At 39.1% G+C, this 23,936-nt stretch overlaps 2 protein-coding genes across 2 annotated transcripts; one reads left to right on the forward strand and one right to left on the reverse strand.

Moving 5' to 3' along the window:
• Positions 1–168: 168 nt before the first annotated feature.
• Positions 169–22,260, reverse strand: LOC145913448 (WD repeat-containing protein 46-like). Its single transcript, XM_083001101.1, has 13 exons — positions 22,139–22,260; positions 22,037–22,063; positions 21,765–21,867; positions 21,159–21,243; positions 20,644–20,793; positions 20,457–20,561; positions 14,204–14,354; positions 11,344–11,467; positions 9,625–9,736; positions 6,949–7,126; positions 3,832–3,955; positions 1,521–1,711; positions 169–743 (listed from the first exon to the last, which is right to left on the reverse strand). The coding sequence occupies exons 1-13, from the start codon at positions 22,184–22,186 to the stop codon at positions 456–458; spliced, it is 1,686 nt and encodes a 561-aa protein (XP_082857227.1). The 5' UTR covers positions 22,187–22,260; the 3' UTR covers positions 169–455.
• On the forward strand, positions 15,112–19,980 carry LOC145914138 (guanine nucleotide-binding protein G(i) subunit alpha-3-like). Its single transcript, XM_083001918.1, has 9 exons — positions 15,112–15,482; positions 16,226–16,350; positions 16,557–16,650; positions 16,872–16,976; positions 17,447–17,598; positions 17,782–17,914; positions 18,410–18,587; positions 18,764–18,888; positions 19,162–19,980. The coding sequence occupies exons 1-9, from the start codon at positions 15,390–15,392 to the stop codon at positions 19,225–19,227; spliced, it is 1,071 nt and encodes a 356-aa protein (XP_082858044.1). The 5' UTR covers positions 15,112–15,389; the 3' UTR covers positions 19,228–19,980.
• Positions 22,261–23,936: the final 1,676 nt, after the last annotated feature.

The raw sequence follows: 23,936 nt of genomic DNA on the forward strand, positions 1-23,936 counted from the left end.
AACTACTCGGAGAATAAATAAGTATAGGTAACTTGGTGTCAGCCGCCAGAATCAGTATTTTGTCTCCGTACTTGATTATAATAACCTCCTCAAAAATACCTTCTCAAAGTGTGGAGCAACTTGCCACTTTCCCATTTATTTCAGGCAGTATTTCGATACAGAGTGAAAAATTCGTGGAAAAAGAGTCGTCAGGGGGCGCTAGGGAGTCGTATAGTTAAACGAAGATACCATTATTTTTTTATCGGCCAACGCGAGTTTGCTGTATCTGGGAAACCTGCTGAGCATGATCCGCTTTCCACAGCACCTGTGGAACACATCGCAAAAATCTTTCGCCAAATGTTATTGTGCGTCTCAGGCAGGCCCGACAACTTGCGCAAAAGACGACAAAGTCAAAAAACACCATTTTTGTCAGGACAAATGGTAATTACAACAATCTCGCAAAAATGATACTATTTTTAGGCACCCTTTTTAGCTTTAAATCGATCAAGTGCGGTCTTGTTCACTGCCTTCTTCGGTAATACAGATTTCACTGGCACTTGCGTTGTTTCTTCCTCTACATTGTGATCTGTACTCGATTGAGAAGGGGAAGACAAGAGCTCCCTCTTCTTTTGTATGTCTTCCCGTATCTTGTCGCGGAGTACTTCGTCCTTTACCATCTGTTTCCGTTTTTGCACACGACCGGTCTTGCTCCTTCCTTTCATTTTGTAGCGCGGCTCGAACTTGGGAGGGTCTGGCTTGTAACCCTGTGAACAGCAGCGGGAAGCTCACTATAAAACTTTATTGGCTCTATTGCTTACACATGATTTTTTTTGTGACCCGTTGCCTGGCGGCATCGTTGGTTTTAGCTTTTGCTTGGCCACAGTGTTTCCGGCGGGTTACACCTATTTGGTACCCCATGGTTAATAGTGGCTTTATATTCACCACAAAATGGAAGTCTTGCTTGGCTATTTAACTGACAAGATCGTTGTATAAGTCACACCATAGCTAGTTGCACTGATGAGACTTGTTAGGTCGAAAGAGTCGCCCTGTCTGTAGCTCACTATAACGACGGGAAGTTAGTTAAAATTTTCCGAATTGCACAAAAACGTAAGCGTTGTGCCACTGTCAATGCACTAAAACTAGAAATGTGGATAGTATTTCAAACATTTTGGTGGTTGATGACAAGCCTATATTCCTGGATAAGATGCTAACTCAACGACGTTAAATGGTATGAACGGTCTGAGTGACAACATGTGTTTTCTTTTAAAGCAAATTTTGTATTAACACAAAACAGAAAGGGTTTACTACCATGATGTAAATTTTGGATTTACTCCAGTGGAATCAAATGCTTATATGAGTATTTTAATTATATTTTTGCAGCATGTGTTGAAGATACCCAAAATTATAACCTATTCGTGCCTGTAGATTGGGGAACTCACAAATATGTAAAAATTTGGAACATGACATTTGGTTCTAACTTTTCACATTTGTACACAAGCTTTGAAGTCGCGTACATTCCGATACAGGTGAAACCAACATACCAATCTTTCCTCCTTGTCTTTGGCAAGTCTCTCGGCGGTCACGTGGTCTACCCTCGTGACTTGGAAAGGGTCAAGTGAGATCATATCCGGTTGGATTTTCTCAAGTAGTGCTTTAACTTCCCACTCTCGGCGTTGTTTCTTGCTCCGGTACGGGTTGGCTTCGAACGCATCAAAGTTCGGTTCACCAGCGCCTGCGTAAACATAAATACGAAAATTAGTGTAGCCTACTAGAAAATGTACTGAAATCTGCAGATTTAAAAGAGTGTTTTTTATGAAACAAACACAATGGGTGAATAATTACAAGAGAACATGCATTTTTTTCGTAATCCAAACGATTTTTAACAAATATAAATCTGTTTATTTTTGCAGTTGTATAATCCAGTCAAAATTTCTAATGGTCTGAAAGTAAGATATCAGTGATATTGAATTACGGAATGTTTTGGTGTTTAGTATGGAATTTCAGCGAATATGATTTACAACTTCTAGTGTTTTTCTGGAGAAAATCATATAATTGTCGGCGCGTAACCTTTCGTTGTAAAGGTTACAACTTTCCACAAAAACACATAACGTCTGACCTATAACAAGCGCTTTTAAGAATGCGGTCATGTCGTGTTATGTATATTCTAATTATTTCTGGCATTCTCCACGCACACAAATGACGGTAAGGCAAATTCCATTTCGGTAAAACGCCACTCACGAGCTGACGAAGCAAACAATATGTAAAACTTTACAACGAGAAACTGTTCTACCCCACGGTGGTTTCACTAACGCGTGGAATATGAGTGTTAGTTGGCATCTACATGTTCAAGGAATTAGGAAAGCGTATCGGAAGTTGTCTTTATTAGGTCACATGTTAAAATGCGGTGCTATTGGTGGTTTGAAATATATGACATAATTTTGAATTCTTAACGCACAGAAGCACAGAAATTACGATACACTGTAATCGCTTAGTACCCATTAATTTAAACATTCAGCATTTTAAAAAACACACATGAATTACTGTATCTGGCGAAACAATCACGGGGTGATGGTGGTTGCAAGGAGGTTATAGGTGATTTAATTTAAAAAAGTCATAACATTGACAACGTTTCAACTTCGTTATCTGTTTACCAAACAGATATTTTCCATATTACCGCATTCGAAAAAAATTTCACATAACAGCTTCCGAAACCACTTTTCCATTCCATCAGCTGCGGTGCGTGACCAAGTGGAACAACAATAACAATATGCTGACGTTAGGACACGCACCACTGCACTTTGTGACGTCAACCGGCGTCTGCAGCGATTTAGGGCGACCACAAACTTCCTACTGAGCTTGAAAACCCCTCTAACCGTTAATATGTGGTCTTTTTATCGACCTATTCCTTGAAGGAGTCGGTGTTGGTTTTGGAAATATATTCGAAAGAGAGCTCCTCTATTACGTTATATGGTTGCCTTAATCGATATCAGACGTTGAAAATCTTTGCAGGTCCTAAGATATAAGTGCTAAGTAAGAGCCGAATGCACGAATTTTAGCAACAGGACTAAAGAAATTAAAAGTTTTGCAAATCAATTATTCAAGGCGTCAGATAAATAAAAGCGCCAAACCAAAATTAGTTTGGGAAATGGCGTTGATTACCTTCGCCACTAAATACTAAGGTTACTACAAGTTCGTCGCTTCGCAAACGACTCTGAATTTAATATCACAATCGTACTCCTTGAAACTACAGCTAATTGGCCAAGGTGGCTATTATATTTTCAATAAGCTAAACCCACATCCGACCACGCGGAACAACTTCAATTATTCGACAAAAACTTGCGCCAAGACGGTACGCAGCCTCTTCCTGTCCGTCTGTCACGAACAGGTTCGGTTTGCACAGGATAATAGTGATTTTTGGCATTCAAGAGGTCGGTTGAGATAGTTTTTTGTCACGAAATGCTGTACAATAAACTCTTGAGTTGATTTGAACGGGGATTAAGCGAGCGTTAAAACAAAAGACAAGGAATTTGTGGAATGCACACCGCGTTGCTACGGGCAGAAACCATGGTAATTACAGTATTGTGCAGTATGGCAGTGTGCATAAACTTTTGTATAGCGTGTATGTCAGCGTAGCCACAAATCGTTCATGTGAAGGCTCACAGACAAAAAAAATTAAAATTTATTGTGAATTACGTTGTAAACAGCGATTCGCATGAAGTCAAAACCACAACGGGGACGCATTTGTGTTGGATTTTCGACAAATAATGGGCCAATGTCGATTTAATTGAAAAAAAGGCAATTGTGACGATTGCAGTCGTCCTGTGCTATGTAAATGATGAAAGAACTCTTTACCTGGTATGAGCAGACTAGCGAATCCGTCGGCACGTCCCACTCCAAGCACGTCTTCGTACGGACAGAATTTGATGTGGGATGCTGGGTACTTGAGCTTGTGTGTGAGATAGGGCTTTTCCTGCACCTAAAGTAAACAAGTTTTGTTAAAAGCTCTATTAATCAGTTTTTAGAAAATATATTTATTACATTCAGTTGCGGTATGAGGCTTTTCGTGTCTCAATGAGAGAAAAATAGATAGTTTAGCTTTGGCTATTTGTTAAAAAAGGACAGCAGTCAGAACCATGCTGGAATGACAGTCGGACTAAATGTCTGTGGTCTATTAGACAGTGCCACTGATTGACAGGCGGCGCAACTGTATTGACGCATCGGCAATTGGCAACGTCAATAACCTTTGCTTTGTTGATTTCTCACGCCGTGCACAATATAGAACCAGGTTGTATACAAAACTATTACTCCAAAAACATTATCCGAACGTCGATGCTTTACCGAAGGTGTCTGTAGTGCGTATTATTAAATGACGCAATTGTCACGTCACATTTGGTTTCTGACGCGATTGCACGATTAATTTCATGTGGGTTTTGTTCGGTACGCGTATCATATCGCCATGGCAACGATTCAGACAAAACGCAAATCGATATGTTTTGGAGATCGGACGCTCGTTGAGCGCATGTTTGGTGTAGGAAGATATTTTTACCAATACTCTTGGAAAACTTGGAAACAGGTCAATGAAAGGTCCCGACCCTACTAGTGCTACTGGGTCGCCGGACCGCAAACGCAAAACAAAGCATATTAAAATGAGGAGAAACTCTTTCAGATAGGGAAATTGTGCTTAGTTGCGGTTGACAGAAAATGGCCACAAACTTTCGAAGTCATGGAAACACGGGGACCAACATCATTTTCAATTACGTAAGGGAAATCGTACAGAAAAAAACGCGTTTGGTACGGTCTTAAGTACGCTTCGAAACCGTGATCTAGACAAACCATATTGTCGCTGTGGGTTTCGTTTATGTCACAGTTGGGGTCAAGATGCAAAACGCGTTGGTTTCAAACGTGTAACTAAGGCCTGTAATACACACTTTCGGTTCAGATAAAGGCACTGCGCATTCATAAGGGTTTGAGTCAGAATACCGGACGTACGTCGAACGGTCGGTGACGCTCCATTGTGATGTAAACAACCATAGAAGCAACGCCGCCTGCTGTCGGACCAGCAACCCCCAGTAAAGTCGTTACTTACGCCCTGTGGGACAGAAGGGCACCGCAGTGATGTCCGTTTTGTCGCAGGGAAGTTGGGGTTGAAAGCACGAACGTGTCCTGCTACTGCTAGTGGTGATTTTTACTGTTGCGGCGATGGTAGACAAAACCTTGTGCGTAAAGTACATGAACGTGTTTTGCGTCATGTTGAAAGATGTTTTTGTGTAAAGGCAGTTTTAATCTTTTTCGACATGCACCGTATGGTGAATGTATAAGTAGCGTCTTTATTGCGATTTGACTTATCACCGCTGAGGTTGGAGTTGAAGATTTTTTATTAATTTAAGTAGTGAAATAAGAAAGAGTTTTGTATAGCGAACGAAAGTTGTGGCGTCACTATGCGACCGAATATTCGCATAATATAGGAGAAAGTTAAAGGTGGAAAAAAATGTAAACCCACTTGCCTTCACTTCAACATTATCATCACGTCAATGCCAAGGGTTCATTGATAAAAAAAATATATAATCGCATTTTACGACATGACACGCGACAAGATGAACACCAAGCTGTGTAGTATGGCAGTCACAGGCTTTCGTGGCGCAAGCGCAATCTAATTACGCACAACAGTCGCTCCAATACACGCAACACCATAGCGAGCTTGACAGCTTCCTACCGATTAGGCGATCATGAGACGGGAAGAGATGCGGGTATAAGCGGGCAAACTTTTTTGAGGGCAACCACAGCCCTGATTATAGAGTTCTATCAGATTTGCCACGCAAGCAAATTCCAAGAACTCTTGAGTTAGGCGTTGACGTTGAATGTATAGACAGCTGTTGGTGACTGGTGTATACTGTATAGTATAGGGTACAATGGACATTATGTTGTTGGGATTTTTTACTGTTTCTTGCGTTTATAGTAGCTTATTCAGTGTTTTCTTTTGCTTGGAATTAGCCATACAATGTACGTCCAGATTTCAATGATAAAAAAAATTAGTCGCTTGTTGAGAGAATCGGGTAAAAGTTCCCAAAGAATACTTGAAATTCTCGTTTTGCGGCGGGTGCTGTTCAAGGGTTGTTTCAACCGAGCACACAAACCAGGATAAACAAAAGCGATAAGCAAAGATAATGCTTGTTTGTTTAAGTGCGACCCAGATAAAGCACAAAACAAACCAGGTTTTAGGTCCCGACTTTGACACACCCATGCGATCGATAGATGCTGGTATACGGAAGAAACGTGCATTCCCGACTCGAAACTTTGTTACAAGCCTTCAATGCCCAAAGGACTTGGCTGCATTGCTTCTCCTTTGTGAGGAATAATTACCTCGTTAGCACAGTGCACGAGCTGCTGTCAGGTTAGCTTCTTAGGACTGGATGTGGCTGATTGAAGTTACATAAATTTAGGGAAGGTCAATAAAGGGTTTGACGTGTTTGGCAGGTGAGGTTGTCAATAATGGTTGGTTGTGTTGGAGTGTGTCAGCAAATTTACTCACTGGCGAAAGAGCTTCGAGAAATGAACCCTAAGATAATTTTAAATACGAATTGACAAAGCAGAACTCGTTGAAATATCTGAAGCTTGCATTTTTTATGTGGGAGTCTTTCGCTTATGAGAGTATGGAAACTTCTTTCACGGCATTGAAATTTTTGCCATTAGATGTAGAACATAGACAAAATATGAAGTTTAAAATGGCAGGCAGGAGTTTCCATGTAGTGTTGTTTAGTTCAACATGCCAGGGTCAGTTTTTAAAACATTCTTAAAAGTTTTATATAATCGGACTTGATTGTAATTACCCCCTTTCAAAATAAGCACCATACCCAGTTCTGTAAAGTTGCAGCCGTGTCAATTCAAACGAATGTAGTTAATCTGAAAAATCCACCTTATAGCAACCTAACGCGTGGCCGTATTCGGTCGATGACAAACGAGTATACCAACCTGTACACAAGGATCCTTGTAAACCTGCACAACATCCTGACAGGCAGTAGCAAGAAGGCCACGTTGACTGAACTGTAAGTTCGAAGGTCCAGTCCGCAGCTGGTACGTGTGAAGTGGTTTGCATGCGCGCAAATCAAATATACGAACGCGGCGGTCTTGTCCGGAAGTCGCGAGGTACCTGTAGGAATGATAAAGTTGGGTATGTTGGTATGAACGTACGTACGTGTTAGTATTGCAAAATTGTTTGCAAAGACAGATGGACAAAAAGAGCAGATTTTCGACCAAAATTGGCGTCTTTTATAGATTAGTGCTAAACAAGCACGCTGTCGGAATATCGTCCATGGGCATAGACACACTTTACAATAAAACTGTTTTCAATAAAAACACTTGAATTGATGAAGCTCGGGTTTCAGGCTTTATGCAATTTGCGTGAGTCGCATAGTACTTAGTTTTTGTTCATAGCAAAAGTTTACTGCGTCTTTGGGCTGTAACGCTCAAAGAAGCATGCGTGGCAATAAGGTATCGCAGTCCAAAGATGCTTCGACAAGGTGGTGAACGCACGCGTGACAGGATTGAAAATGCTGCTTGGCTTGTGCTTAGGTTCGGTGAATTTGCATCATTAATTATTAAAAAGGTTTTGGTCTTGCAAGCAAAGGTTGGTCCAGTTGAAGTTCGTAATTACGCCGAATGTGGATAGGTCTAATTTTCCATCGCGTTTTAAGCGGATCAGACGGCCATTTCCAATTTCCAGCGTCTCAGTCAAAAATTTCCAGGAAAACCTCCCATGCGGCAAAAATAAAAAAAGGCATGAAAATTTATTATTTATGGCGTTTAACGACGCCGGCGTTATTAATACGCTCAAAGTCCTCAGTCTTAAATTGAGTGCTCTCTTTGAGGCGGCAGACCGTTGGCAACACTTTCTCTTTTGAAAACAGAAAAGGTAACGTGACTGCCAGTCAGTGAACGTTATTAGCGGACAGCAAAAGTAACCATCTAACTTTAGTCGATCATAACGATGAGTGTTAAACTTCGAAAAAATTTATTCTAGCAACATGAACAGCATGTTTGTCCGCTTTGAAAAGTCCTTCGTACCGATCCCTACTCAATTTGTTGCAATAAATGTTGTCTTTATTAGTTAATAACTATGAATTGGAGCCGCAATGTGCGAATTAATATAGTTTGGCTGTTTACGATTTACGAAACATATATCGTTCCCCCAAATTGTTGATGTCGGAGTTAAAAAAGGAGGGTGTTGATATATTGTACATCAGGAGAGTTTTCCAGTCCGTAGTATACTCAGCTTATGAAAGTGACTTCAACGCAAAGCTAGGGTGTGAACTGTTGACGCAAGACATGGCACGATAAATTATATGTACGAGGTGGGCTACGGCAGCATGACCAGGAAGAAGGTGGCCAATGTGTCCTATACTGAGTGGGTTAAAAATGCTCATATTAACGAACCGGCGTCATTTATATCGGAGGGAAATGACATTGCGGCCACAGTTTAACTCAATTCAAGGTAAGCGGTTATTGGCTATCACCTTGTTCATGGGGTACCTCGAAAATTTGTCACAATGAATTTTGTGAAATTGGAAAGTGGTTTGTCGACTACTTGGCCCAAGTTAGGACAGGTGTATTGCATAGTTTTCTGAATTAGTCGAATGGTTATTTAGGTTGTTGAGGATTTAGAATCAGCAGCAGTTAACAGATCATTTGCCGTATGGGAGCAACTATCCCCTTTCTAAATGTCAAACATCGGTAAGCGTTAAAGGAGACCTAGATAAAAGCATTGTATTGTTTCTGGAATTCAGCCACTGAAGGTAATGGAAAATAACACGCTTTGTGTTTTTTTGTGGTTATACTAAATATTAGGGGCCCTTTTGCTCTTGCGGGGTATTGGTGATCGCAGCCGTTAGAAAAGAGAAGAGATGCTGTACAGTTATTGGTTAGACAACTTGTGCATTTTAAGCAATCGTTTAGTTTTCTAAACGGACAGCTGACTTCCGCTTCAGTTTGTCACTATGCTGTATTTTGATACTGTACTTGTGTAAAACAAGGTCATTAGAAAAAACGTCTTTGAAAATAATCAAATGGCAACAGGGCGAGTGAAATTCGGTCGTCAAAGGCTAAACAAATACATCATCTCAGACCCTTTTGTGTGTTTACCAATATCGTATATCTCTCTACTGGGACGCACGGGTTTTGCGGTAGTTGTCATATACGCATATGCGAATTGACAACTGAAATCGATATTCATTGATTTTGAGCCAAACACACCGAGTGTTCGCATTTAGCAATCCATGTTTGGTATTGCTCATTCGTTTGTGACAAATGCAACATACGTTGAAAACGAAATTAGATTAGTGTTGACGGGTGTTGGGTAACTAACCGGTTGAAAAACAAATCCGTCGTCTCACATAACAGCGTTTTGACGGAGAAAAAACATTTTTAGATAGGTCCTAAAACTTATTTCAACAAGGCTTTTGGCAATGTTACAAAATGCACGAATAAGAAAGCCTAAGCTCATGTGCTATTGCTCATTTTACGAAAAACATAGGCAAAATGCAAGAAATTACCTGCATAGACAGAGCAATATCGCGGAAGTACATCGCTTTATAACGAATAGCAGTCCAGGGCGGGGTTGACGTATGATATATTAAACAATAAGCCACTTACTTCCCTTGTGCGTCCACGGTAGCTGCACGAACAGCACTTTTATGACAAAGCATCTTCAGCAGCGGTTCTCGTTGATTCGGGCTCCATGCCGTAACTGTACCGTTGTGGTGACCTTTGTATGTATTATCAGAAATACATTTATCGCTTTGAAGCAATGTTATGAGAAGTCCCACGAGTTGTAAAAATGTAAAAGGGAAACGTATACGAATCCATAGCAATATATCGCTGCATAACCACGACGGAGATTTTGTTACAACCCACGTTTGGTCGACATTTTCCTGACGAAAAAGCCACAGCAGATTTGACCTCTACCATGAACCGGGGCAGTCTAAAGCGCTTTAAGCTTGAACTGGACACACTTACTAAGGTCGAACAGCTTTAGCATCAAAGAAGCAGTTGACCTTTTAAGCAAATAAACTATAACGTGGTCTACAAAACCAATATCAAATTAGCGGGGGTTTTGGTCTTAGCTGTGCAGAAATTTAACTATACGTTGAAGGTCAAAAGAGTTGAATCTCTTATTTTACATGTTTTTTGCGTCCTGGGATTGGAACTTTTGGGGAACTGTTGCAAAACGTTGGCCACAGGAACGTTCAGCGTGAATAAATAGGTCGCATGTGGCTAGGCTACGAAGCCACGGGTTGCCAATCTCTAGAATAGGAAAATTATTGACGCAATATTTTTGGTGGCACGTTAATGCGTTTATTTGTAAAACACCACTCAATATGACGTCTTGTTTAAAATATATTATTACGTAACAACCCTATACAATTATAACGTGACAATCACCCTTACAAAATAGGCAAAGCAACTACAATGTTACTATCAGTCATCTGATCATTCTAATGGATAGAAGGCACTTGAGTATTTTTTGTCTGCGAATAGCTCATTTGCCAAAACGTTTCATGGCACACCTGAGAATCTCACGTGACCACCAGTTTGCGAAACACTGGTTTGCATAAAGGCTCGTTTTAGTGGCTTATTTTTGCAGAGATACCGTACGAAGGCACGTTCGCAAAACTAAAACGTGCTTTCCTGCGTCACCCCCCGCGAACTTACGAACCGTGACAGCCCAAGTAAGTTTTGCACGCTGCGGTTTAAGCTGACCACCTCAAACAGAAACCGCTGACCTTTTGCTTCCGAATAACTTGTAATTGTCTTTATCTTAATCGAAACCAAAACAGATTTTATGACAAAGGCAATTCTTTTCATAGTGTTTTGAATGAGATGCGTGGTTACGTGCAGTGTATAACATGGTTAAACTAGTTTTCATTTTTTATGGGATAACGCTTTTACTCCCACCTTTCTATATGTCCCATGTATGGTAGCAGTTGCTGCATAACAGTCTGCATACATGTTTATATGCGTTGCGTAACCTAAGCTGTCGGAAGTTCTTTGCAACGTAAACGATGGATTATTACCTACAATGACGCAAAACGTAGAAAGATCAGCGGGTTAATTATGTAATTGTTGGGAAAGAAGCAGGGTTATGTTAGTCCAAACAAGGGGAACATATGGGTATTACAGCCCAATCAGTGAAAAACCCGGTATCCAACAGAACAAACCGTGCAACTAAACGGATGCCCGATGCGTTAGGAATTGACATACGCGCGTGCCATTACCGTGCGGCGCCATGAATATTGCATAAGATAGAATGTAAAGTATAGAAGGCAATTTTGTCACCTCGGTGCCCTTGTTCGTTATCGGAACCACACTTACCGAGTAACACTGTGGCGTTGTGTGGATTCTGGCACATCACGTCCAGGCGGCCGCCTTTGGTTCCGATAGTGGCGATGATTTTGCCAACTGACACGTCGAGGTATTGCAGGAAGCCGCGGCGATTCTACACGAAACAAAAAGGTGTGAAGGTCAGGCGGCAATATGTCGTTGCTGGGTCAAAAGTCAACTATAGTTGTAAGTTGACTTGCGACCAACATTGAACAGCACACTGGCAGATAAATGGAATGCGAGGCAGAACAACCAGCAAACTGTATGTTTACTATCTCAGGCGAGCAAAAATACTTTGGCCTGAAAATATTAAGGGAAGGCTGTCGCGGGTCTGTACCTCGCAATGCCAACGTAGCTCGCTTGAGCGAAATTCGAGGAAACCTTTGTTGTGACAATTGGCAACCAAGCTTATAATCTGCCCAAGACGCCTAAAATAGCTGATGGGATGGTTCCTACGTTTCCCGTTTAAAACCTCTTAAAAAACGCCACAGTTTTCAGCACGACTGCATGCGCAAGCAGTGAGAAAGCGGGATTAAAAGGACGTTTCGCTTTGCGCAGTGAGAAGCTAACGTGCTACGCCTTTGCAAAGTGTATGTTCAAACAAGTTTACGTTCAGTTCGTTCAGCATCAATACGAGTAAAACGCTACTTGGCTTTACATTAAGTACAGCAGTACTTGATACCAAGCGTTTTGTAGGCGCTGTGCGATTTGTACGAAAGTTTTTGGCTGTCTTGCTTGTTCCCATTATAGCCGGATGCCGTAAAGTTTAGCGACGATTAATCTACAAAGCTTCGCAGAGCAAATAGTTGTAAAGCGTGGCGTTCGACTATAAAAGTGTGTGGATTTGTACGGGATGTTCGTCGAGCTTGCGGCAACCATCGTTAAGGAAACGTCCGACGCTAACAGGTTATGACGTCATAACCGAAATGTTGTCGTCTAAACACTAACGTCCGTTTGTTGGCTTAGTGTCCACCGATAACAGACTTAACCACAATATAACCTAGTTATAAAGCTTCTAACAACGTTCAGCCGATTTTGTTGAGTCTAATACTGGACAGAAAGTGCAGTTTTGCACAGTTTTACGTGCTATTATGCTGAGAGTTAGCTGCAGTGTTTATTGTGATTAAATTGTATAGTTTTAATGGAATATTCGTGGCTACAAAAAGTATTTATTGTCATACAGACGTAAGGGCCACAGATAGGCGTTCAGGTCGTACGAAATAAGTGATGAAGCGGTTCCAATAACGCGAGCTTTTTTCCGCCTATGTGCGACCCCACTCAACTGGTAACATTTTATACGACCAATGAAGCAAGAAAAAACAAAACAATTATAGTCCGCTAAATGGCAACCGACAAACCACAAATTTGTCAATTGTTATATCGAAAAAAATGGGCCAAGCGGCCAGGGCAACATTTGATCGCTTAACTGGTAAGCGGCCGTTTCATAGAACGGAAAGGAAAACACTGTGTCATCTGATGCCCGGCAATTACGCTGGTAATTGTGGGTTTCAGGCTGGTGCCGACGCTGTGGTGAGCTACGCCCGTTAGTATGTTGATGTTTGCGAGCTTGGGCTGGTGTATATGGTCTACGTACTGAATTAGTTTAACACGATGGTGCCCTTGTGAAGATGTGACCAAGGGAATGGTTTTTAGGCGTGGATGGAAGAAAACAGTTAAACAAAAGTGTCAACCTTAGGCCGCGTAAATGCAATCAAAAAAAGGCGTTTTTTCATTCAGTTTTTTTGGTATTTAGGCAATGTTGCGACTCGAGGTTTTCAGATTTCAAGAGGTAGATCAACACAGGTTATTACTAGCAGGTATAAGTAGCAAAGTAGTTCCTAACAAGTATCTCAGTGCACGTCCACAGTTGAATACAAACCAGGTGTTAACAGGGTCGAATGACTTGAACCACAACGGCATATAGACCGTGAAAATCCAAATGGCTCACATATCCTGCGCAAGCAGAATGGGGTGATATGGTTCCAAATTGTGCTAAATGCGGATAGGAAAATTACCAACGAACCGCAACCACCAGACAGGTGTTGTTGAACAAATGTCGGCATTGTCCAGTAGCAGATGTTGCGCTGCTATGGAACATGTATTGTGCGATACTTTGCTGACAATAGGGCCCGCAGCAGGATTATGCTTGTGTTATTGACAAAAAGGCTCTTTTTCATTGATTTTGAAGGTTCGAGAGTAGCGTGATTTGGCCTGATGAAAATAGCTAGTTAGCGCTTTCGATTTATCCAGTCATAGCTTAATTAGCTGCATGTGTCATAACAATACTGGCAATAGGCAAATGTAATATTAGGTGTTTTTTGATAGTATGAAGAGGCATTTTATTAATGGAAGTGAAAATTGCAGGTTTGATTCTTGTTTACAAACACTTACGTTCCTGGTATGTTTACTACTGCTTGAAAGCTTTTCGGGACAAACTAACATAGTATTTAATGACACAAAGGCATATCATAGCCTTTATCCTATATAAGCCTGTGCTATCGTCGCATCTTAAGGCTTTTACCTAATGCAGTTGCGGAAACTTGCTGTAGTGAAAAAAGTTGGCAACTGCAATGTTTTGATGCAACCATGCGAGGTATATTGAGAAGCACATATGTGCCAAAGTTGTTTCACTAAATGCCATAGAAATAATAATCTGCATAACCCGGTAAGGCTGCTGTGTGTTCATTGCGGAATATCCTGGTCTTGGCTACAAGCAAAGTGTCATGGGACTTTTGGCCACAGTCCCACTAATCGCAAGTTAAACTCAAAAAACATTAGTTCTAAGTGAAAAGCGGGAAGAGTAAGCACTGATAGCGACAATCAGGGTATATAGAAAAATGCAACTACTTACCGTGGCAGCAAGCAAGAAGTGATATGGTAAAAACTCCAGTCGCAGCGTGTCGTCAAACTTCTTGAGGCAGTGAATCTCGATGCCTTGGTTGTCGTACACGTACAACCACTTTCGCTGGGCGACAGCGAACAGGTTTTCACTGTGTAGCCATCTGTTAAAACACGCACTATGAATTAGCAAAGCTTGCATTTAAGGGTGAGTACGCAAACGGTGTAAGTTAACATTACTAGGATCATGTGGCTAGTCATGTACGAACGGCTGATGTGTGAAGCGGTATATTCTCGTGCGTGGGGGGGAAGCGTTTGCTTTGGATAGGAAGCGCAGCGGCTTGCCCCGTGCGTATGTATTTTGGGCGTGACCAACGGTCTGGCGGCCTGTTAATCCAGATGCGGTTAAACCACGCTAAAAGTGAAACCGCACGTTTTGAGTCAGGGATATGTCCAGCTAGCCAAACACGACACACGTACATCGGCGTACCCTACGACCGCAATAAATAGGAAAATATTATGTGCCACGAAAAGTTCGACGTGATCCTATACCGCATTATTTAGACAATAGTTTGAGGAAATCAACTAAACCAAGAGTTGGATTCGCTACGTATTGCTTATGCAAGTGAGCAATTGTTAGCAGCGGCATATTGATTGCATGTTGTTGAAAACGCAGGATACAAATTTATGTAATATGCCAAGAACTAAACGCGCTCTAACGTAGGAAGTGTCACAGCTATTACGGTCCAGAGAAATTGATTTGCAAAGCGCGGAAGTCTACTTAACCCTATACTATTTCTATTAATAAACGCACACTGATATTATATTCCCTAGAATTTCTAGTCATCTTCCAAATACTGACTTCACGTTTGCGAACTGTTTTGCACGTTGCTGTAACTTTGCATTATGTGTTTTAGAAGTACAGTTAGTTTGTTTGTGCGCATGAATAGCGCGCCGCTGTGGAAATAAAATTGACTACATGAAAGAAGTTGAGGACAAGATTCAAATTACAGAAGAAGGAATTACAATCATAGCAATCTTCAAATAAGCATCATCGGAATGAAATTGTTCATTTCCACTCAACAAGGCGACCGAAATTAGAAGAAAAAGAGTTTCTTTCTTTTCGTGCTCACACAAGTTCGGATTACTTGAACTGAAAAAATTTTTTTGTGCAAAGAGCGACAACAAAGGCGACCCAGATGTTGAAGATGGGTTGTGGCCTTTCAAAAGAGAACGTCGAAGCAAGCCAGAAAAGCAGAAACATCGATCGTCAGATTAAAAATGAGACCAAGGTACAACACAAAATGCGTTGCTAATAACAGTAATACCTCGCGTGATTATTAGTCCGATTTTTGTAAACAAAAAATAACAATACAGCAGTGTTCCTTGAGGAAGGGTGGAAGATTTACAGAAATAAATTATTCAAGCAAATTACGATGTATTGATTAAAGATATTATTTAGATTAGATTGGAGCTGTCCCTTTTTTGAATTTCTTATCGATTCCGCATTTTGCTGAGTATTTAACATTTATTCGTAGAAATATGTTTTTTTCTATTTTTTGTATCTATTAAAGATCAGTCCGGGTAATTTTATATTAAATCGGTGCGCAATGCAATAAAAGGAGAAAAGAACGCTTGCAGCATCATATGATAAGCGTATATATACCATATGGTGACAAGTGAAAAAGCTAGACATGGCCCGGCGACAGACAATATCATATTTTTTTCACTGCTACTTTGTGTTGGAATGATCAAAAGCTACAATTAGCCGGCGTCGAAAATAACCTCGGGCATACGCGGAGGAAAGTCATGAAGGCCAAAGCGTAAATTAACGTGTGGATATGAACACAAGTCAATCACCTGTACAAGCCTTCAAAACTTTCACAAATGATTTCCATGCTATTAAAAACACATCTTTGTCCGAGATTAAGATAATCTTGACCTAGGATATGTTTTTAAAAAGTTTTTAAGCTAACAAACGAACAGTGCAATATTTATTACCCAAACGCTGTGTTAAACGTGCATCCTTCTGCAGGCTTTTCAGGAACAAATCAAGCTTCTTCTGCTTGGGGCTGGCGAATCAGGCAAAAGCACGGTGGTGAAGCAGATGGTAATTATACACAAGGATGGTTACTCAGAAGAGGAACGATTCAAGTACAAGTAAGAATAGACGTTCATACTAAAGCTCAAATTTTTCGAATTATGATGTAAAATTCGATTTGATTTTGCTTAGGCATACACCTATTTTGGTTAAAAACATCAGGATTTCGTGTTACTAAGAATGTACATACAACTGTTCTCCTTTACTAGATTTTTACATACGACTTTGCAACAGTAAACAACTATTTGTTTTCAATTGCGCGCAGGTCGGTGGTCCACAGCAATGTGATGCAGGGGATGCTGTCCATGCTGCACGCTATGAAAAAGCTAGAAATCCCGTTTGGCGAACCGGAAAGAGCGGTCAGTTATTTGATATCTTCTGTGGTTGGTTAAGGCCCTTTTTATAGTTAAAGCGAAGGAGTAACAAAAACGTTGGTCATGACCAATTTAATGGACTAATATAATCGAAATTAAATGAACAATAATCGATGCAAACCCAGTGTTCAGAGTTAATAAGGCAGCCAATAATGTAGCAGAAATTAGTTGGACGATCGTGACTTAATGAATCGGTATTTTTGCAGGAGGACGCAAAGAAAGTAATGAGAGTTGCTGCCACCGCCCACGAAGAAATTCCCAGTGATATTGGCGAATGCATAAAATGTCTATGGGGGGATAAAGGAGTCAAGGTTAGACTTGTGTTGACAGTAATATCGTCGATATTTCGTCAAGGCATATACGTAACGATATGTGTGATTTTTTCTGAGTATCCCAGACGTTCGTCGGAATACACTGTCACAAAACCAATATCATATCGCTTTCTTGTAAACACAATATTAATGTTATACACAACGTCAGTCATAAAATCAATGGGTTTGTCAATACGTATTAGCTACAACGATTTTCAGTACGACTACTAAGAGTTACTTTTCCAGATTCTTTATTGATGAACTTTAGGAATTACAAAATTTTTAATACTGCTCACTTGCAGAATTAGAAACAAAAAAATCTTAATTCCGTCACTTTTTCCAAAGATTTGTATGCGGCTTTGGGAGAATAATTAAAAATTTTGCAATGTCAAATCGAGGACATCTTTTGCTTCAACCAAGGTTCGTCTACTATAAATTTTCCTTTCCTAACTTCATCTTTATCGTCACAGACCGTGTTTTCGCGTTCGCGGGAATATCACTTGATCGACTCCACCGAATATTACATGAACGAAATTGAAGAAATTCTCGACCCTAAATATGTACCAACTGACCAAGACATCCTACGAACAAGAGTCACTACCACTGGAATAACAGAAACCAAGTTAGTGTAATTTACACATTGCAGTCGCTCTGGAGTACCTCGCCTAAAAGACACTACGTAAACTGTTATTATTACGTAATAGACAGACCTGATTTTGCAATCGGTAAATCAACAGCAATAAAAAAATACTATTTTGTTATTACATCAAAAACGCACAGAATGCAGCCCAATTTTGCCGCACAGATTTTCCTTTAAAGACATCAACTTTTTGATGGTGGACGTTGGAGGACAAAGAACAGAAAGAAAAAAGTGGATTCACTGTTTTGAAGACGTCACTGCCATTATATTTGTAGTGGCTTTGAGTGGTTATGACCAGGTAATATTTAAAAAGGGACCAATGCTTTAACCTACAAGTCTTACAAAACAATTAGTTGCTATAGATTCTATTTGACTAAGCGATACTGATGATGCCTGCAAACACATATATATTGAAGAAAATCGTTAATCAGACGACTCAGGATTATTCACAGTATTTGCTAAATCTGTTGCTGAGTCCCTGTTAGCCATAGAGATAACAGATGTTTTGAAGAAAAAAAACTTTTTTATGTCTATACCTCTAGTTAAAATACTCTGGACTAGTTAAAATACTCTGGAAACCAGTCCACATTCTCTGCCAATGACTGTTACAATCTGCACATACCACATTAACACCAAACTATTTAAAAAAATATTGAGGGGAGCTTTTCAGAAGAAGCAGCCTTTGAAAGAAATCTGAATGATTTTACACCTAAAAATCCAACTTCTTTAATCCAATAAATTGGGTTTCGATATTTAGCAGAAAGTAAAAAATTGAATCAAATTTGTTGTGCAGATGCTCTTAGAAGATGAGGAAATGAACAGAATGCATGAATCCATGGTACTCTTCGACTCAATTTGCAACAATTCTTGGTTCTCAAAGACAGCCATGATTCTGTTCCTCAATAAGAAAGATCTTTTTCAACAGAAAATTGAGCATTCTCCCCTTTCTATATGCTTTCCTGATTACACAGGTAAGAGAGAGTTAAAGGCAATTATGAAAAAATTTAAACTGAATGCGAAAGGTTTTTGTCTGATAATGCTATAGAGCCATTTTTGCACATAATTGAAAAAAAAAAACAGATTTACTTGAATATCCATAAAGTCATTAGTGGGTGGATACAGAGAATTACACTTGTTTCTGTTTTAGGTAAGAACACCTATGCAGAAGCATCAGTATATATAAGACGCCAGTTTGAAGACCTAAATATACATCCTGGTACAAAAGAGATTTATTCCCACTTCACATGCGCAACAGACACAAGAAATATAGAGGTAATAAATTACTTTGACCTGGTACACATATGCTTTACTGTATATTTTAGAAAATGCTATTACAAGCTGTTATATATATTGTAAGGAATAAACATATCTGTATTTAAGTTTATGTGTTTTTCCTTTTCTGTCACAATGGCTAAATTTTCAAGTGCATTGATTAGTTACAAGAAAAAAATTGCATTATGAGGTCACAAAACTTACAATTTAAGAAAATGAAATCAATAAACTGTTGAAACTAAATTTAATTAACATTGAACCTATTCCTTCCAGGTGGTTTTCGACGCAGTGGCCGATGTTATAACAAAGTCAAACATGATGGAAATTGGGTTGATCTAAAGTACTAAAATTATGATGTCACCCATTATCTATGTAAGAAATTGGACACAGGCCACCAAAGCACTAAAGCATGCCTTTGTTGAGCACACAGCCGACAAACTCCGCTAACAGACAATATGTGCTGGAGCGGCACAAAGACAAAGTCTCTGATACATGCAAGGGTGTGTTTGGTTCCACAGGATGTTTATGGTTTTAGCAATTTACCAAAATGCTTTTTATTTTAAATCAGTTAAATGGAAGGTGAAATTCTTTTTTTTTCCTTTTTTCAAATGACAAACAGTGTGAAACTGTACCACAATGAGCATGAAATTCTGCTATAAACTGACCTATCAATCAAATAAGGGTTACAATATGAAGTACCAATTGCATTCCCACATAGTGCAAATAAGGCAGTGAAATGAAACAACATCCACACTGACTTTATTTTCTGAATCAAAATATGATATATCTTTTATAGCAAATTATGGTGTTGGTCCATGTCTACACATAACCTGTCACTATTATTTGCTTTATTTGCATTTTATTGTGTAAATGTTACTTTTCAAGCAGACAAGACACAAAATATGTGTTTTCTTTTTCAATTGCAGTATTTCAATTGTTTTTTTTTCTATGGCTTTGACTATCTTTGTATTGTACATTGCCGTTTGCATTTGTTTACCAGTTTTTCGAAGACAACTGAACCCTTTTTTTGAATAATAAACTCCTTATTTTTCTGTGTTTCAAATAAAGGTGTCTGAAATTTTTGCACACCATGAGCATGTTTAATCCCACCATGTAACTAAGTTAATACCATCTAAAAATAATCTTAGTTTGCTACAATGCTTGGTTGATGCCAGAACACAAAAAATTATATAATCATATGATTAAAGTGAAGACAGTAGTGTACACTGTTTCGACAAGTAAGGTCTTCTCAGTTCAGCTTGTGACTGTAGTGCTTCTACTTATTGATTATTTATTGTGCCTTTTATGCATCTATACAAACCATACTAAAAACGAGCTTGTAAACTCAACTGCACTAGAAAGATTATCCATCCATAGAAAGATGTATAATTGGTGCTATGTACCATATATATCCCAATTATATATGTAACAATTGAATGGCTATTTTGCGGTTCAGGATAATGATTGTTTTGTTTTTTAAGGGAAAGTATATATGTGCTTTCCCAATGCACAACAAATAAACATAGCATTTTTTAAATTCCAGAGGATACGTCTCTAAATTGACTTACTTGATATCATTAACTGCCTCCATTACATTCATTTCACACATCAGTCGTTTTGTGACCCAATCAAATGCTGCAACATGACCACGATTTCCTCCAAGTAAAAGGTGTCTATAAATATCCATACAAAATAAATTCAGTATTCAGGAGGGTTTTGCAAAATCTCATGCAGACAACTTGTTAGTGTACATACCTTCCATTTCTTGTGTAATCAATTCTATAGGGGCCAAACTGATCCAGGTTTAGTTCAAAGAATTTGTTGGCACTTGCAATGTCTGCAGCATCAGCGATGTCTTTTTGTTTAATCTGCCCTGTTTCTTCACCTTCTTCAGCTTCAATAAACCTTCACATAAAATTTAGCATTTTATTATAATTGCTGACATAGATGTTACTTTGAAAAAAAAAGGTTGACAACACAAGATATTGGTTGCTTTTATACATATATTTTAATAATCTGTCCTTCTGGCACAATTGACGTGACTTTTTTTTGTCCGACGTTTCACCTGCTATTGTACAACTGGACTTCATTAGGGTATAGAGAGTGGTAAATTGTGCCAGAAGGATAGATTATTAAAATATAATATGCCTGGCAGTATCAGCAACATAAAATTTTACAAATATGTTCATATTATGACAATTGGCAAACTGGTAAACTATATTTGTAAAACACATTTGAGCAAAGCAATTCAACAAAACCAAATACACTACCCAGGTTCCTCTGTTAGCAGTAAATCAAATCTTGCCGCTTGTTGGACAGCATGCTTGTATTTCAGCTCAGTTTTACTCAGATGACCTACACACAGACAAGGTTAATAGCTTTAAATGTAAGTCTTTTAGAAGAAGCACATTTCAGAAGCTAAGAACTGACATTAGGAAAAAAATAAAAATGTAGGTACGCCACAACAAAAAGCATATTTAAATGTTGGATAAATTGTTGCCTTTAAGTCCCAAAAATAATTTGCTGGTGTGAAAAAGTCTAGTTGACAAAGTGACAGCTCACAATAGTATTTTTCCTACTATTATTTAGTCAAAAAATTCATCAACTACTGAAATTCTTCTAAACATCCTTAGTGCAAAATTAACAAAGATGTTGTTTTGTCAAACCTGCCATTAGTCTTACATTATAAATAAATAGTTTCCTTTCATTGCATGCATGCAGTCCAGATTGGAAAGCTACATATTAGTAAATTGTTTTGGTGAGTATCTTTTAATTTTGTTCAAAGTGTGCAGAAGATAAATATCAACATTGTTTTTTAATCCGGGATGTAGCAGTCATTCTTTAACAAAAAAAGTAGTAGTAAATTCAAAACATACCTTTAAGCTTTTTGTTTAAAATATTGCTAGTTGCGTATGTCTTTCCTCTTTTATGAATGGTCTTTTTTTCTTCAGAAATAGGGGCCTGTCCAGCAAATGGGTCCTGTAATTCAAAAGTACCTCTAAGATATACACATAATTATTTTTCTATTGGTTCTTTCAAATATGAATATAGTAAACATTGAAGTTCAAGCAATAATAAGAAAGGTCATTATGGCTGTACAAAGCTTTCATAATGATAAATAGAAAATATATTTTTATTAAAAGTGTACCTTTGGTTCTTTCTTTTCCGCTTTGTTCTATAATATTAAGAAGAAAGTTAATGCACACACAAATTGTGTAAAACATTTGGGTAAAAAAGCAATTTAGTATACCTCAACAATATCAGTTGTTTCACTGGGATCAAAATAATATCTGGACATGATGTTTGTGATTCTCTCTTTTTATTTCATACTTAAGATAAAAATTACCTTCTATATATTTTTCTAAATAGCCTACAAATATTTGAACATCAATATATCAAATACTCTTTAAGGCCAATTAAATAGGAACTGGAACAGACAAACTTTGTATTTCGGCTTTTCAACAACAACACGAAGAAGAAATGCAACTACTGTCATTTCGGCGAAATATTTTTTTGGTTCAACGAAATATATTTCACGCATGAATGAACACCACTTCAAGGGATTCATCAAAAACAAAACACAACTACATACCCAAATTAGAACACATTGACTATCGAAAAACATCAAATGTAACTTTAACATACCTATGCTACCGAATCTGACAATATTCGTTCACATAAGATATACTTTAAGGTCACAAAACTTGTAAATTTGATGCGATCATGTATTAGGCAGATAGTGGTGTAGTCGCTTGATATAGGCGAATATTTGAAACCTTTCCGGGACATAGGATTTTTTTAAATTTTGCACAGGGCTTGCCTGGAGCCTGCTGATGAACGTGGTATAAGTTAAAATACCAACTCATTTCAAATTTCCCAGCGAAATGAACTTAACTGCAGGTCACCGCCTGTGACGCCAAAGAGCCCATTGTCAGCATACAGCTTGGCGACAAGTTCTCTTGTATAGGCGAACATTTAAAACCTTTCCGGGACATAGGATTTTTTTAAATTTTGCACAGGGCTTGCCTGGAGCTTGCTGATGAACGTGGTATAAGTTAAAATACCAACTCATTTCAAATTTCCCAGCGAAATGGATTTAACCGCAGGTCAACGACTGTGACGACATAGAGCCCATTGCCCGCGTACAGCTTGGCGACAAGGTCTCTTGTATAAGCGAACATTTGAAACCTTTCCGGGACATAGGATTTTTTTAAATTTTGCACAGGGCTTGCCTGGAGCCTGCTGATGAACGTGGTATAAGTTAAAATACCAACTCATTTCAAATTTCCCAGCGAAATGAACTTAACTGCAGGTCACCGCCTGTGACGGCAAAGTGCCCATTGCCAGCATACAGCTTGTCGACAAGGTCTCTTGTATAAGCGAACATTTGAAACCTTTCCGGGACATAGGATTTTTTTAAATTTTGCACAGGGCTTGCCTGGAGCTTGCTAATGAACGTGGTATAGGTTAAAATACCAACTCATTTCAAATTTCCCAGCGAAATGAACTTAACTGCAGGTCACCGCCTGTGACGCCATAGAGCCCATTGCCCGCGTACAGCTTGGCGACAAGGTCTCTTGTATAAGCGAACATTTGAAACCTTTCCGGGACATAGGATTTTTTTAAATTTTGCACAGGGCTTGCCTGGAGCCTGCTGATGAACGTGGTATAAGTTAAAATACCAACTCATTTCAAATTTCCCAGCGAAATGAACTTAACTGCAGGTCACCGCCTGTGACGGCAAAGGGCCCATTGCCAGCATACAGCTTGTCGACAAGGTCTCTTGTATAAGCGAACATTTGAAACCTTTCCGGGACATAGGATTTTTTTAAATTTTGCACAGGGCTTGCCTGGAGCTTGCTAATGAACGTGGTATAAGTTAAAATACCAACTCATTTCAAATTTCCCAGCGAAATGAACTTAACTGCAGGTCACCGCCTGTGACGCCAAAGAGCCCATTGTCAGCATACAGCTTGGCGACAAGGTCTCTTGTATAGGCGAACATTTAAAACCTTTCCGGGACATAGGATTTTTTTAAATTTTGCACA

This window comes from Ascidia mentula, chromosome 9 (assembly GCF_947561715.1).
Source record: "Ascidia mentula chromosome 9, kaAscMent1.1, whole genome shotgun sequence".
NCBI classification, from domain to species: Eukaryota; Metazoa; Chordata; class Ascidiacea; order Phlebobranchia; family Ascidiidae; genus Ascidia; species Ascidia mentula.